This window comes from Dromaius novaehollandiae, chromosome 9, assembly GCF_036370855.1.
Source record: "Dromaius novaehollandiae isolate bDroNov1 chromosome 9, bDroNov1.hap1, whole genome shotgun sequence".
Lineage (NCBI taxonomy): Eukaryota > Metazoa > Chordata > Aves > Casuariiformes > Dromaiidae > Dromaius > Dromaius novaehollandiae.
Window position 1 is genome coordinate 31,032,324 of NC_088106.1, and position 13,104 is coordinate 31,045,427.

The following is a 13,104-nucleotide window of genomic DNA, read 5'->3' on the forward strand; positions in this document are numbered from 1 at the left end:
GCCATCACCCCCTGCACTGCAGGCCCAGAGAAGGGGCCAGCTGGGCTGCCCTTGCTGGGACACACGGACACATGAGGGGAAGGGACTCCCTGCTCCCACTGCAGATCAAAATGCCAGCCCCAGGCCCGTGCCAGTGAGCCATGCTGCCACAGGGAGCCCTGACCAAGCAGTGTGACTGCTTATGGCTGCACTCACAATCCAGGGCGACGAGCTCCTCACGTGTCATCGTAGACAGCCACCCATGGCAGGGAGGTGGCCAGCCCCAGCAGCAGCCAGGGCCATGGCAGCCTGGTGACACTGGGTGACAAGTCATCTCTCCTGCACCAAACCAGCAAGCTTTTGGGGACTTTCCACCTGGTAAGCATCATCTCCAGCCCTGAGTCATTGGCTGACACCTCTCCAGGGAAGCACCTGCAGAGGCTGGGGCAGAGGGGAGGGATGGGCAGAGGTTCATGGAGAGATGCAGTCAGTTGCTGCAAAAAGCAGGTCTCTTGGCATCTTTTTACAAGACGACAACCAGGTCCGCACTGCTCTGGGTCATTCCCGCCCACTGCCAACTGAGCAGGGACAGTACTGGTCCCAGAAGAGATCAGATCAGGAAGCTGGAAGGTGGCCAGGGAGTGAGCACCTGGCTCTGAGCCACAGTCCATTCATCCGCCGGAACCGCGGGAGCCTTGCCAGCTCCTCGCAGCCGGGGAGCCGCTCCCAGACCTGCTGAGAGCCTGCAATGGGCAGCTCTCAGGGTCACAGCATTTGCATTTCAGAGTTGATACCTGACCTGTGGTTCTCATTTCGGGGAGGAACACTGCAGGCTTTAGCAGAGTAGTAGCCCTTCACCCAGCTTTGGACTCATGTCCACATCAATGAGCAGAGGTTCTCGGCCTGCGAGGGCTACACCCCTGCAATGCTGAAGGTGTCCAGCCAGTGGCGGCTGTGCCAGGGCCAGTCCCAGGGTGCACTTCTCCTGGCATGGGGGCAGCAGGGACCCTGTGAGCAGGGGAGCCCCTCTCTGCCTCTCCTCGCAGCAGGGCTCCCACCAAGAAGGAGCCCATCAACCATCTTCTGCTGCCCCCTGAATCTGCTTCCCCATCGCAGTGAGACATCCCCTCTATGGACACTTGGTGCCCAGATCCCACTGGAGGACCCCAATACCTTCCCTCCCTCTTCCTCTTGCAGGCGAAGAAAAATGGGTTTGCCCATCCAAGTAAGGTGCGAGAGCAGCTCAGCTCCCCCCGGCTCGAGGAGCACATGAGCAGCTCGCACCATGCCTTGCTGGGACACATCACAGGGAGGCACAACCGGCCCTTGGCCCTGGGGTGGACAACATGCCCAGTGCACACGCTGTGTCTGGCAGCATGGAGACAACGAGGTGGACTGCAGCCCAGGGCATTCATCAACCTGGGGCCAGAGAGAGCCACCTCGACCTGTGATGAGCGGTGGTTTACGCCACGGCTGTTGCAAGGGGCAGGCGGGGGACTGGCTGTGTTGCCATGCTGGCTGGAAGAGGTGGGGGATGTTTGTCTGCGGCAGCCAGCCCTGCGGGCAAGTGTTTCGTGGAGTGTCTGCCAACAGTGCCACTACGTGCAGGGAGGATACACGGAGTCAACGAGGGGCAGATGTGTCCCCAGAGAGACCGTGGCAGGGGGGATCCCCTGCAATGAGAGGGCTGGGGCGGCGCGGCTGGTGTTAGTGGCACATTAACTGGGCGAGGAGGCGGCCGGGGGCAGAGTCCGGGCTGGTGGCAGGGGGAGCGTCCTGCCCCGGGGTCGGGGTCCGCCGGGGCATCGGACTCTCCTGGCTGCGGTGATGCACAGCGCAGCGGTGCGGGGTGCCGCCTGGGCCGCCTCTGCCGCTCCTCTCCTCCCGGCTCGGCTCCCGGGGCCACCGCGGCACGCCATGGCTGCCGGCCTGCTGCGCGTCGCCCCCCCGGAGAGGCTGCTCCAGCCTCTGGCTGTGTCGCAGAGGCTGCTGCTGGGGCCGGGGCCCAGCAATGTGCCCCCTCGCATCCGGGCCGCGGGGGGCCAGCAGCTCCTGGGCCCCATGCACCCTGAGATGCTGCAGGTGAGTCACCTCCTGGCCCTGCCTGCCTCCCCTCCCCTCCTCATCCTCAGCGTAACCCCACCACACAGCCCCTCACCCGTGCTAGAGAGCCGGATCTGCGGTGGCAACTTGCCCGCAGGGCTCAGCTGGGACGAGGGCTGCGGTAACGGCAGTGGTCTCTTGCTGCCCACTGCAGATCATGGACGAGATCAAGGCAGGCATCCAGTACGCCTTCCAGACACACAACCCGCTGACCCTGGCCATCAGCGGCACCGGCCACTGCGCCATGGAGGCTACTCTCCTCAACCTGGTTGAGCAGGGTGACACCGTGCTGGTGGCCGTCAACGGCATCTGGGGCGAGCGCGCGGCCGACATCGCCGGGAGATTGGGTATGCCGGGGGGGCAGCCGGGCTCCAAACCGCACCCGCGCTGCTCAGGGTTTAACCGGCTGCTCACGGGGTGGGACACCTTCGCCCAGGAGATCCTGCCCACTGTCCCCGTCCTGGGCTGCCACGGCTGGAGACACGGCTTGGGGGTCAGGAAAAAGCCCCAAATGATACCCCTCTGCTTATGGTAGTTTATGGGTTTTCCGCTGGGCAAATCCCCAGGGAGCCAGACCCTGGCCAGTGGCTCCACTCCTGGTTAATACATGACTTATTCCCCTGTGGAGCAGGAGGAAGGGCTGAGCCTCACTCTCGCTCTGCCCAAATCCCTTCCAGGGGCCAACGTCCATAAGCTGCTGAAGCCCCTGGGCGAGTACTTCACCCTGCGGGACATTGAGGAGGTGAGTGCCGGTTGCAGGCAGTGGACTCCATCCCGGCCCACAAGCCCCGGAGCTGAGCGGTTCCTCTCCATCTCTCTTCCCGCGCAGGGCCTGGTGAGGCACAAGCCCTTAATGCTCTTCATCACCCACGGCGAGTCCTCCACGGGTGTGCTGCAGCCGCTGGAGGGGCTGGGCGAGCTGTGCCACCGGTCAGTGGGCGGCGGGTGCCTGCGGGACCCCAAGGTGGCAGCCCATGCCCAGCTGGGCATCTGGGACTGGGGCGCAGGGACTGATTCCTGACTCATGGCCTTGTGGGGCTGGGACACCCGCAGCTGGAGGAAGAGGGGAGGGAGGAAGGGTGCGAAAGCAGGAGGAGGTGGCGGGAGGCCAGGGCTGAGCTCTGTCTTCCCTCAGGCATGGCTGCCTGCTGCTCGTGGACTCGGTGGCATCGCTCGGGGGAGCGCCCATCCTCATGGACCAGCAGGGTAAGAACTGTGGATGCTGTTGGGGACACCCAGGTGGACAAGAGGGTCCCGCACACTGGGAGTTCAAGCTGGGGTGCAGGGGGGGAGATCGAAGCAGGATCAGCTCCGCTGCCTGTCACTGCATGCCAGTGACACTAGAAGCTGCTCCAGCTGTGGCCAGACACCTTGTGGCCACCTCCATCTCCTGGTGGGGATGGTCAGAGGTGCCAAGGCACTCCTCAAAGTGGGCCAAACACAACCAGGACCCCACAGCATCTGTGACCCACCCCATGCTCCCCGCACACCATTCACGGCAGGGCAAAATGCAAGTGAGACCTGGGGGGCTCAACACACCTCTCCCGCCAGGGAGTCCCTGGGTCTCTGAGGAGCTTTCTCTCCTTTTGTGCAGAGATTGACGTCTTGTACTCAGGGTCTCAGAAAGTCCTCAGTGCCCCCCCTGGCAGTGCCCCCATCTCGTTCAGCGAGCGAGCCAGGTAGGTACAGCCCTGTCCCCTCCGTGGGCACTGGCTGCGCGGGGCAGGAATGGGGCAGGCCATAATCCCCTCTCCCTTGCCACCCATCTGGTCCAGCCCTGCTAAGGAAAGCACTCCCAGCACTGGGTCTGCTGGGCTCAGAGCCAGGCCCTGTGCCGGCTACATCTCCTCGCAGCAATGCCGGCCCTGGGGCTGGCACCGAGAGCTCCGCAAGAGCCGCTCCCTGCTCCATGCTGGCCCCAGTACTCACTTTGAGGAGGCCCTGGCACAGGGCAGACCTCCAGCCTGGAGCTGGCACGGGGAGATGGGGTGGTCCTTGCTGGGGGTCCCCAGGGGCCAGCTCAGGCCCTGTGCTCTGCTTCTCCAGGGAGAAGATGCTGAGGAGGAAGACGAAGCCTCGCTCCTTCTACCTAGACATGGGCTGGCTGGCAAACTACTGGGGCTGCGACGGCAAGCCACGAATGTGAGGGGAGGCTGTCCCGGGACAGACGGCCACAGACATCCCAAAGCATGTTGCTTCCCTTTGCCCAAAGCTCCCCTCAGCTCGCACCCACCCCTGCCGAAAGAGCCCTTTCCACCCCACCCTGGTGCCCAGCATTGGTCCCCTCCCCAGCCCAGCCTTCGCCCAGCTGGCAGGTCACCTGCCCTGCAGAGATGGATCACACCAGCTCCTCCATGCAGGGCTCTGCCCCCTCTCCCCGTCACCCCTCCCTCCTCGCGGGCTGCCCTGGGCACTTCGCTCCCCTCCGTGCCGGCTGCAGTGCAGGTGGCAGAGCCTGGCGGCACCTCGGCCCCCCGCCACGAGCTGGAAGTGCGGCTCTGCGGCGTGCGGGGGATGAGCCCGCCGGGGTGCCGTTTGGGTTTTGCAGGTACCACCATACGGCGCCCATCAACAGCTTCTTCAGCCTGCGGGAGGGCTTGGCGATGCTGGCTGAGCTGGTGAGCAGCACCAGGGCTTGGCGTAGGGAGAGGGAGAGGGCAGAGCCCCAGGGGACAGCAGAGCCCGGCGCTGCTTTCATTACTGGTAGAGTTTAGGTGAAAGAAAGGGCACCAGGAGGTCTTCGGCAGCGGTGGTGACCTTGTCTCTCTTTTATGGCCGCCACGGCACAGGGTCTGGAAAGCTTGTGGGAGCGCCACCGGGCCAACTGCACCTACCTGTGCGAGGGGCTGCAGGACCTGGGGCTTGAGCTCTTTGTGAAGGAGGAGGTAGGCCTGGGGCGAGCCCGTCCCACCGGGTCTGGGTGGCGTGAGGACACAGCGGCGTTCCTCTACCAGAGACTTGGCCTGGGCGGGTTTTGATGCAAACTCCCCCAGTGGTTTCACAGATGGAGAAGAATATCCCGAATTTCCCCTGCTCTGAGATTCTTTCTCCTCCCAGGCTGCAGGGCTCCTGGGGGACTGGCAAGTGGCCAGAGGCTGCAGATTTGACCCTGTTTCTCTCTTCTCCAGAAGGCAAGACTTCCCACCGTCACCACCGTCAAAGTGCCCACGGGCTACGACTGGAAGGAGATCACGGCCTTTGTCATGAACAAACACGCCATCGAGATCGCTGGGGGCCTGGGCCCCTCGGCAGGCAAGGTGAGAAGGGTGCTCCTCTCCCTGCTGCACTGCTCCAAATTCACCCTGTGGTCCCCCGGCAGGCACTGAACCCAGACGCTGCACTGCCAGAAACAGGCTGCATCCATCGGCAGGGCCTCCGAGATGAGCTGAGGCTCCTGGGATGCCAGGCACAGACATCTAATATACGGTCACATCCAACTGCCTGCAGCAATGCATATCAGTTCTTAACCATACAGAACTGCTGCAACACGATTGAATAACTGCACACATAATTAGTGGGGTGACATGTCTTTATCATCACTGAGAGGAAATGCATATTAAATACGAATGAACAGGAGGTGCACACACATGCACACACGCACGCATGCACAGCTGCTCCCTTGCATACCCCTCGCTCCGCACCATGGCTGGAGGGAGCCTTTGCTCTGCTGCCAGCAATTCTGCTCTGCAGAGGGGAGACGGGGGGCCAGGGCACAGTCCTGAAGGTCTATGCTGCAGTGAGAAACCTGTCTGTCTCCTCCCAGGTTCTTCGAATTGGCCTCATGGGCTACAACTCAACCAGAGCCAATGCGGACAAGGTGCTCTGCGCCCTGAGAGACGCCCTCCAGCACTGTCACCAGAGCAAGCTGTGAGCGCCCTGTGCCGTGGCTGCAGACGGGGTCCAGCCAAGGTGTTGCTCCCTCTGCTCCTGTCCTAGGCCGGTGGGTGGGCAGAGGGGGTCCTCTGGCTCCCCGGGGACCTGGCAGCAAATGCTGCAGCACCCAGCAGCCAAAGCAGAATGGCACAGACCAAAGGGGAAGGAGAAGTTGGTAGCAACGGCAGGATCTGCCGGAGGGGGCGAGGGCTGTGGCTTGACAGCCGGACAGCCAGGGCTGTGTGGGACCTGTAGGGCTGGGAGGGAAGAAGGGTGATATGGCCAGTCCCGGGCCCCAGTGCCGTTGGCTGCACTGGCTGGCAATGTCTCCTGGCCTTGCAGCGCAGGACACTGGGCCTGCATGCATGGGCGGAGGGGTGGGCAGCAAAGGGGTCCCCGAGCCTGCACCCGCACTGCCCCTGGAGCCATCCTGTGGGGTGAGGCCCAGGAGAGCAGCATGTCGGTAGGACACTGCGCAGGCATGTGGGATGTGGTTACATATCCCTCTCCCTGTCCCTCTCATAGGGTTGCTTCTCACACGCAATGCCCTGGCCCCCTCACCTCCTCCATTCCCTCTTGCCACAGGGCATGACAGCCCTTCTGCAAGCTGACGATCAGGCCGGAGGCAGGACCCACCTCCAGGTCCCTTCCCCTCCTGTCCTTTCCATCACCATCACCCTCAGCTGGTCCTTTCCTAAAGCCCAGCAGTGCAGAACAGCCATGTCCTCAACAGCAGGTATCCAGAGATGTGAAACACCCATTCCAGGGCCCAGCTCTACCTGGGGGAACTGACAGGCCGTGCACCCACATCCAGCTGCGATGAACACGCGCTCATTCCCTGGTACCACCTTTCCTGAATAAAGTGACATAGCACCATGCGGCTCCCTGGCCCCTGTAGCTTGCTTGGGCTCTCCGAGCTTTGAGACAAATGGTACAGTCAAAAGAAGCACCACAAAGGCACATCCTTGCCCAGCACGGTGGAGAGTGCAGCTTGAGGCAGGCAGAGCGCTGGGTCGGTCTTTCCGGTTGTTAGAGGAGAAGAAGGTTTCTTGCCTCTTCCCTCTTCTGGTGACAATGTATTAAGGTCAGCCACAGCTGGATTTCCCTTCTCCCTGCAGGGAGCTCAGGCTGCTGGCAGAGAAGGGCCTATGTGGTGAGGAAGGCAATGGGGAGACACTTGGATGGGCTGGCAGTGGGGCCCCACTCAGCTCTGCACCAGCGCTTCTCTCCGGGCCTTGGACAGGAGCTGGGACATAGCCAAGCGGCGCGTGTGGTCCTGAATCCGGTATACCTGGAACTGAGCAGACACACGCAGGGAGTGAGGGGAGGGGGTTTCCTGCTCTGCTCGAGCCCAGCGCACTCTGGGTGAGCCCTTCTTCAGCCTCCCTCAGCCGCCAAACGCCACAGCGGGCTGGGCAGCACATGCCAGTGACGGCCAAGGGCAGGGGAGCTCTTCGAAGCAAATTCCAGCACACCCCAAACTGCCCAACCAAGCAGGTTTCTGGCACTGCCACGCACTGCCTCATGTTGGCAAGACCAGCCAAGCAAAGCCCCTGGGGTCTCTGGTATCCCCTCCCAGTTACCTGGCTGAGCAGGATGTCGAAATAGGCTGTGTCCCAGTAGGCCTTGTCCTTGGCCGGGAGCTGCAGGAGGGCTCTGATGCCGGGATCTGCCTGCAGGCCATCAATGTGCACAGGGAAGCCAAAGTGGAAGCGGAGGAAGCGATGGGGGTCCCGGGCGAAGCCCTCCACCTTGCAGTACAGTGAGTTGAAGTCCAGCGGCTCTCCTTGGAACAGGTTCTCCTCTGGGTGCAGGAAGTGGGGTAAGCGCTGGGTGGCCAAGCAGCAGAGGAGGATCACCAAAAGCATGTAGACCGAGCCCTCCAGGTCCTGCCAGTCCTCTGGTGAGGGAAACAGCTCTGTGCTCCACAGCAGCACCATCTGTGGGGAGCGAGAGTGGCAAGGGGAAGCTGTGGGGTGCCGGCAGGGTTGGGCTGCAGTGCCAAGGGGACTTAGACACTCCCTACAAAGAGTGCACCTTCCAGTCCCTTGAGTCACCATGCAACCATCTCCACATGCATGGAGCTGAGCTCTCAGCACCAATCTCACATCTGGCTGTGCTCAGCATCCCAGTGACATGACAGGACTGTACAGTCTCTCTGAGCTGTTGCTTCAGCTGCCTGCAGACGCAGGCTGATGTCCCTGCATCCCCCTACTCTCTGTTCACCTTCTGAAGCTTTTCTTCATCCCCCAGAGAGCCTCTGTTTTGGCTCTGAGACAGACAAGACTCTACATCTCAGCCATGCAGCAGCTCTGAAATGATATGCACAAGCTTTCCACAGACAAGAGACAACATTAAAGCACAGGGACTGTTCACAGTTTCCATGTCACGTCAGCCATCCACAGTGTATGTGAACACCCTGCGATTACCACATCAGCTACCTTGGCACTGTGCTGAGAAGTGGCCCAGTGATTGCTACTTTCTGGTGCCAGACTGTAATGGGAAGCACATATGGGGACAGAGGCCAGCATGGTCTGGACCAGGTGCATCCCTGCTAGCCCAGGGAGGTCTGTTTGTCCAGTCAGGTTTGTCAGGAGTTGCATCCTCCATGTTATTGTCCCAGGGCTGTACCATATCCACATGACAACAGGGATGTCTTAGTGCTGCTGCCTTTACTTCCCGGCTCAGTTCAAGTGAACTTTCAAGGCTCTGGCCAAGTAGAAAAACTACGGTGAAACCCCGCACACGGTGGTGGGTCAGTCTGTATTTGATCAGAAATCTAAAGAAGATGCTTTTTGAAGGAAAAAGGCATATTGTATCTTTTCTTAATTGCAAAAAAACGACAATCTAAAAATAAAACCCAAGGGATTTGGGTTACTTTCAGCTGAAGCCATTCTCCTGGCAGAAGACATCTTTGCCTGCTTCTCCACCTCCACCCCGCCGAGATGCCACACGACAGAGCACACCTCGATTGTGACACCAGGTGCTGTCCCCGGCACAGCCCTTCATGACCTGGCACTGGCCCAGAGCGCTGTGAACAGGTTCAGCGGGGAGAGAGGGTTTGGTCAGAGAAAGAAATGCCACCCTCAGCCACTCATAGGCACCTCCTGGCATGCCGGGACACAGGACAGCATGTGGCATGGCAGACACAGCAATGCCATCCCCAGCACTGTCCCTGAAGACTTAGCTGCTCCAAGGGAGCTCTTAACAGTCAGGGTCTTTTGTACCGGAGGTTGCTGGTTCAGTCCCCCAAGTGCTTGCCATCTCCAGAGAGGGTAGCATGTGCTGGAGAAGGATCAACGCACTCTGTGACAGCAATGTGCATCCTTTCTGGACATAGCCACGGGCTGATATGTTCCAATATACTTAAATTGCTCTGGCTTTTTGCTTGGGCTCCTTTTCCAGCGGTAATTCAGTGAGCCTCAGTGAGGTCCAAGCCTCACCTCTGGCTAGGGAGCAGCTCTGGCTCTGCCCATGCCTTGCGTTCAGCCGGGAGAGCTGCACTCCCACAAGCTCTGGAGGAAGAACCTACCTTCAGGTGGTTGAACGTGAGGCCGCCTTTCTTGCCGTCCTCCCTCCAGTCCTCACAGTTGACCTGGTCGAGCAGGCGCAGGCTGTCTAGACGGGGACCCTTCAGAGTGCCCACTGCACGGAGCAGCTTCAGGACTGGAAGGTGAGTGGAGGATCTGTGGAGAGCGAGTGGCCTGGTGAGGGCTGTGCAGGGCGACCCAGACTAGAGACCTGGATCTTCGCAGCCAGTGGACAGGGAAAGGATATCTACAGTGACCTGGAACGCTTGGAGATGGACAGCTGGAGGAGCTAGGGAAAGGCCCAGGAGTAAGCAGGAAGGCAGAAGGCTGCTTTTTGGCACCAGCGAATGCAGCACCCCATCTGGGTGCCCTGGGAGTCAAGATATCCCAGAGCAAAGACCAAGTGTTGAGATATTGGCCTGGATGCAACCAAACAGCCAGCAGCTCTGGGGACGGAGGTTTGAGGCGGGAGCTTCCTGGGGGCTGGCTCCCCCCCACATCACAGGAGCCGAGGGCAGTTTGCCCCCAGCAGCCATCCAGCCCTGCAAGTCACATGTGGCTTTGTGGCAGCCCGGGCTCTGTCCCAAATCTCCCAGGAGAACGGACCGTGGCCTTGAGCCATATGAGGTGCAGGGACAGGCTCACCACAGGCACTGAAGGACCCAAGACCCCAGCCAGCCCCAGCAGCTCAGCACCACCAAGCCTTGCAGACTCACCCAGCCACCCAGTGTGGTCCCAACTGCATAGGGTCCCCAGTCTACCTCCTGCAGCCACCTCTGGTGAGAAAGGAGGGTGGAAGGGAGGACCCAGGAGATCTGCAGCGTAACAAGGTGCTGCTGAGCAGCTCCTGCGCTCCCAGGAGGGACCGAGCGTAAGCTGAAGCAGGGCTGTGTTTCCTTATATACCAGCCTTGTGTGTTTTGGGGAGTGCTGCAGGCTGTCCCAGAGGCGAGGCTGACCGTGCAGGGTTGGGCTGGACACCCAGCTTGTGCCCAAAAGAATTTGGGCTGGTACAGGCAGATGCTCAGCCCCTCCTCGGGGCTGGGTAACTGTGCTCGCAGGCGAGGTGTGTGTCACCCCAGCCCTTTTCCCTCCCACAGCCCACACTGGGACGCACCTCCACCCGCTGCTATGAGATGCCTGGACTTGCTCACAAAGCCCTAGCTAGAGAGCTACCACCCTCTGCACTGCTCCTTCTGAGGCTCAGCTTCTGGGAGCAATTTGGGGGCCTCGCCAGATGTCTAAACACCCTGTGTGGCATGTCCTGACTGGGAGGGTTCGGCGTGTGAGCCCAGCCTCTTGGGAATGCATCACACACCCCATGTCCCCCAAGGCCAGCACAGCCTCCAGCGAGGGCTTGGGGGGAGCTCTGCACACCAAGAGCTCATCTTCCTTCCCAGGCCACCAAGCAGGAAAATTACCCTGCACTAGGCTGAGACCATCAAACCTACCCTGGAAAGAGGGGTGTGCTACAGAGGCACTCCACAAGGAAGGGTTCCCCCATGCACTCCCCCACCTCGGGGGATTTACCAGGACCCTGGAATAGCTCCCAAACTCACAGAGGGCCTGGTCTTACCCTGAGCTGCACCTGAGCTTGGGTGCTTGAGCTCAGCCAAAGATCTCGGCATGTTCCTGGTACCGAGCCCTCCAGTGGGGATTGCATTATTGCCCTCTTTCCTGGTCTTGCCTGAAATTTGGCTAATGTTTTTCCACTGTCTCCCCCAAAACAGGACAGTGGTTTTGATCATAATTTTAATGATGAGGGGGTGAATTCACCCCAGCTGGCCACAGCAAACTTCTCCCTGTACTATCCCACCCACTTCTGCATGCTCCCAGCAGTGCTGCCAGCCAGGGGCCCCCAGGATAGGTGGGACACAGGCGTGATCACCGTGTGCTGTGTGTGTGGCCCCGTACAACCTGCTGTGTGCACCTCACCTCCAGCAGTAGGGAGAGGCAGGGACGAAGTGGGCCTCTTGCGTGGCCTTCCGGAGGCTGCCTTCAGGGAAGCCCCTGTCACTCCGCTGCCCGCTGAGCTCAAGAGGCTCCTGCTGCCTCCTCACCACAGGGACGATGTTGAAGCGTATGGTTTTCCACCCGCCCCGGACCAGCAGGGACAGCTCCATGGCATCTTCCTTTAAATTTTCAGCATTGAGGTCACCTAGACATGGAGAGTTCAGCCACATCAGAGGAGAAGGCCAGGAGGCTACCACAGCCAGTCCTTCAGGCTGAACCGGGTACATGCCACAGCACCCACAGGCTCGTCCCACCCCACTCGAGTCACTCCTTTCCAGCGCTGTGGTTTGGCTGCAGTTCCCAGGAGAAGGCCGTTCCTCAAACCCCCATGTGGCCCTTGCTCGGGAAGGATGAGCCTTGCTGCAGCGAGGCTCAGGGTCAGGCACGGCAGGAGCCCAGGCAAGCCCCGGTCAGCAGAACAGTTTGGTGGCAGAACAGTGCGGAGAAAGATGGTACGATCCAAGGAAAACTGATCAGGAAAAGGTCTCAGGCTGTGGGGGTGGAGGAAAATCATGAAGGGCTCTGACTTGGCCCAGGAGACAGGAGGGGATGGTGGACTGGTTGGTGGGGTTGGGTTAGGAGTTTCTGAGACCCCCTGGTCCTCTAACATCACCTCCCCTTCATCAAAGCCAAGACTTGAAAAAGAGCATTCAGAGATGGAAAATGTGTAAAGATGCCAATACGATCCCCACGGGCATTCCCGGTGGGGCCTTTCCCCACCACATCCTTCCCAGAGACAGTGCTCCCAGCTGGGGCCCACTCGTGTGCAGGATCGGACCCGCGCCCCAGCCCTGGTCCAGCTCTGACACCCTTCCGGCTCGCCCCCCGAGCAGCCTCCTCCAGGGACTGGAGCGATGTCCTGCCGAGGAGCTTGGGGTAACGCACAGGGACCACTGCGGAGCCCGGACCCCTCCGTCCCAGCCGGAGGCGGCTCCCGGCTGGGGAGGCCCCCGCTAGCTTACCCACCTGGCTGGAGGAGGAAGCGGCGCTGGCAGTGCACGATGGCCGAAACAAGGAGCTCTTTCAGGCGCCAGAGGACTTTGCCCGGTACCAGGCACGCTGTGCCACCCGCCTGCTCCAGCACACCCGAAGCATCTGCACTGGTCCAGTCCTTCAAACCGGTCTCCTCGGAGGGCACTTCGAGGTAACAGGCGCCCGACGCTGGAGGGTGCCCGGGAACCACGCTCTCGGCCGGGCTGTCCCCTGGCCAGCATGCCCGCGCCCGCAGGGCGTCACCGTCAATCCGCAGGGGCACCTCCAGGATGACGGCACCCTCGGAGGCACGGAGGGCGAACTCGAAGGCTTCCAGGTTCCGGCAGTAATCCACAAGGAAGCGGGGCTCCTGCTCGTGCACGTGCTCCAGCAGGGTCAGCAGCACGTCCTCAGCCTGCTGGAAACCTTCCACCCGCTGCCCCTCGCGCGACAGGATGCCGCCGAGGTAGCTGCGCCAGCGGGGCACCCGCGCCGCCATGGCCGGGCGCCGGCAGGGCTCCGCAACGCTCCTGCTCCGAGCAGGAGCGGAAATATGTGGGCAGGGCGGGGAGCAGGCGCCGGGCGGGCGGAGGGAAGCTCCGGCGGGCGTTCGCCCGCGCCAGGGCGAGCCCAGG

At 61.2% G+C, this 13,104-nt stretch overlaps 2 protein-coding genes across 4 annotated transcripts; one reads left to right on the forward strand and one right to left on the reverse strand.

The window, feature by feature from the left end:
• Positions 1 to 1,769: 1,769 nt before the first annotated feature.
• AGXT (alanine--glyoxylate aminotransferase) lies at positions 1,770 to 6,831 on the forward strand. Of its 3 annotated transcripts, XR_010390554.1 has the most exons (13): positions 1,770 to 2,061; positions 2,237 to 2,429; positions 2,760 to 2,824; positions 2,912 to 3,012; positions 3,218 to 3,288; positions 3,677 to 3,761; positions 4,129 to 4,224; positions 4,631 to 4,700; positions 4,872 to 4,967; positions 5,211 to 5,339; positions 5,846 to 5,991; positions 6,541 to 6,597; positions 6,692 to 6,831. XR_010390554.1 is itself a non-coding variant. In XM_026109387.2 (12 exons), the coding sequence occupies exons 1-11, from the start codon at positions 1,807 to 1,809 to the stop codon at positions 5,951 to 5,953; spliced, it is 1,269 nt and encodes a 422-aa protein (XP_025965172.2). In that variant the 5' UTR covers positions 1,770 to 1,806; the 3' UTR covers positions 5,954 to 5,991; positions 6,692 to 6,831. The 3 variants fall into 3 exon arrangements, 2 of the variants coding, with proteins under 2 accessions (XP_025965172.2, XP_025965171.2); XM_026109387.2 differs by lacking the exon at positions 6,541 to 6,597; XM_026109386.2 differs by lacking the exon at positions 6,541 to 6,597 and having other exon boundaries at positions 1,771 to 2,061; positions 6,689 to 6,831.
• On the reverse strand, positions 5,598 to 13,050 carry MAB21L4 (mab-21 like 4). Its single transcript, XM_026109390.2, has 5 exons — positions 12,464 to 13,050; positions 11,420 to 11,642; positions 9,488 to 9,641; positions 7,539 to 7,895; positions 5,598 to 7,252 (listed from the first exon to the last, which is right to left on the reverse strand). The coding sequence occupies exons 1-5, from the start codon at positions 12,966 to 12,968 to the stop codon at positions 7,160 to 7,162; spliced, it is 1,332 nt and encodes a 443-aa protein (XP_025965175.2). The 5' UTR covers positions 12,969 to 13,050; the 3' UTR covers positions 5,598 to 7,159.
• Between the last annotated feature and the right edge of the window lie 54 nt (positions 13,051 to 13,104).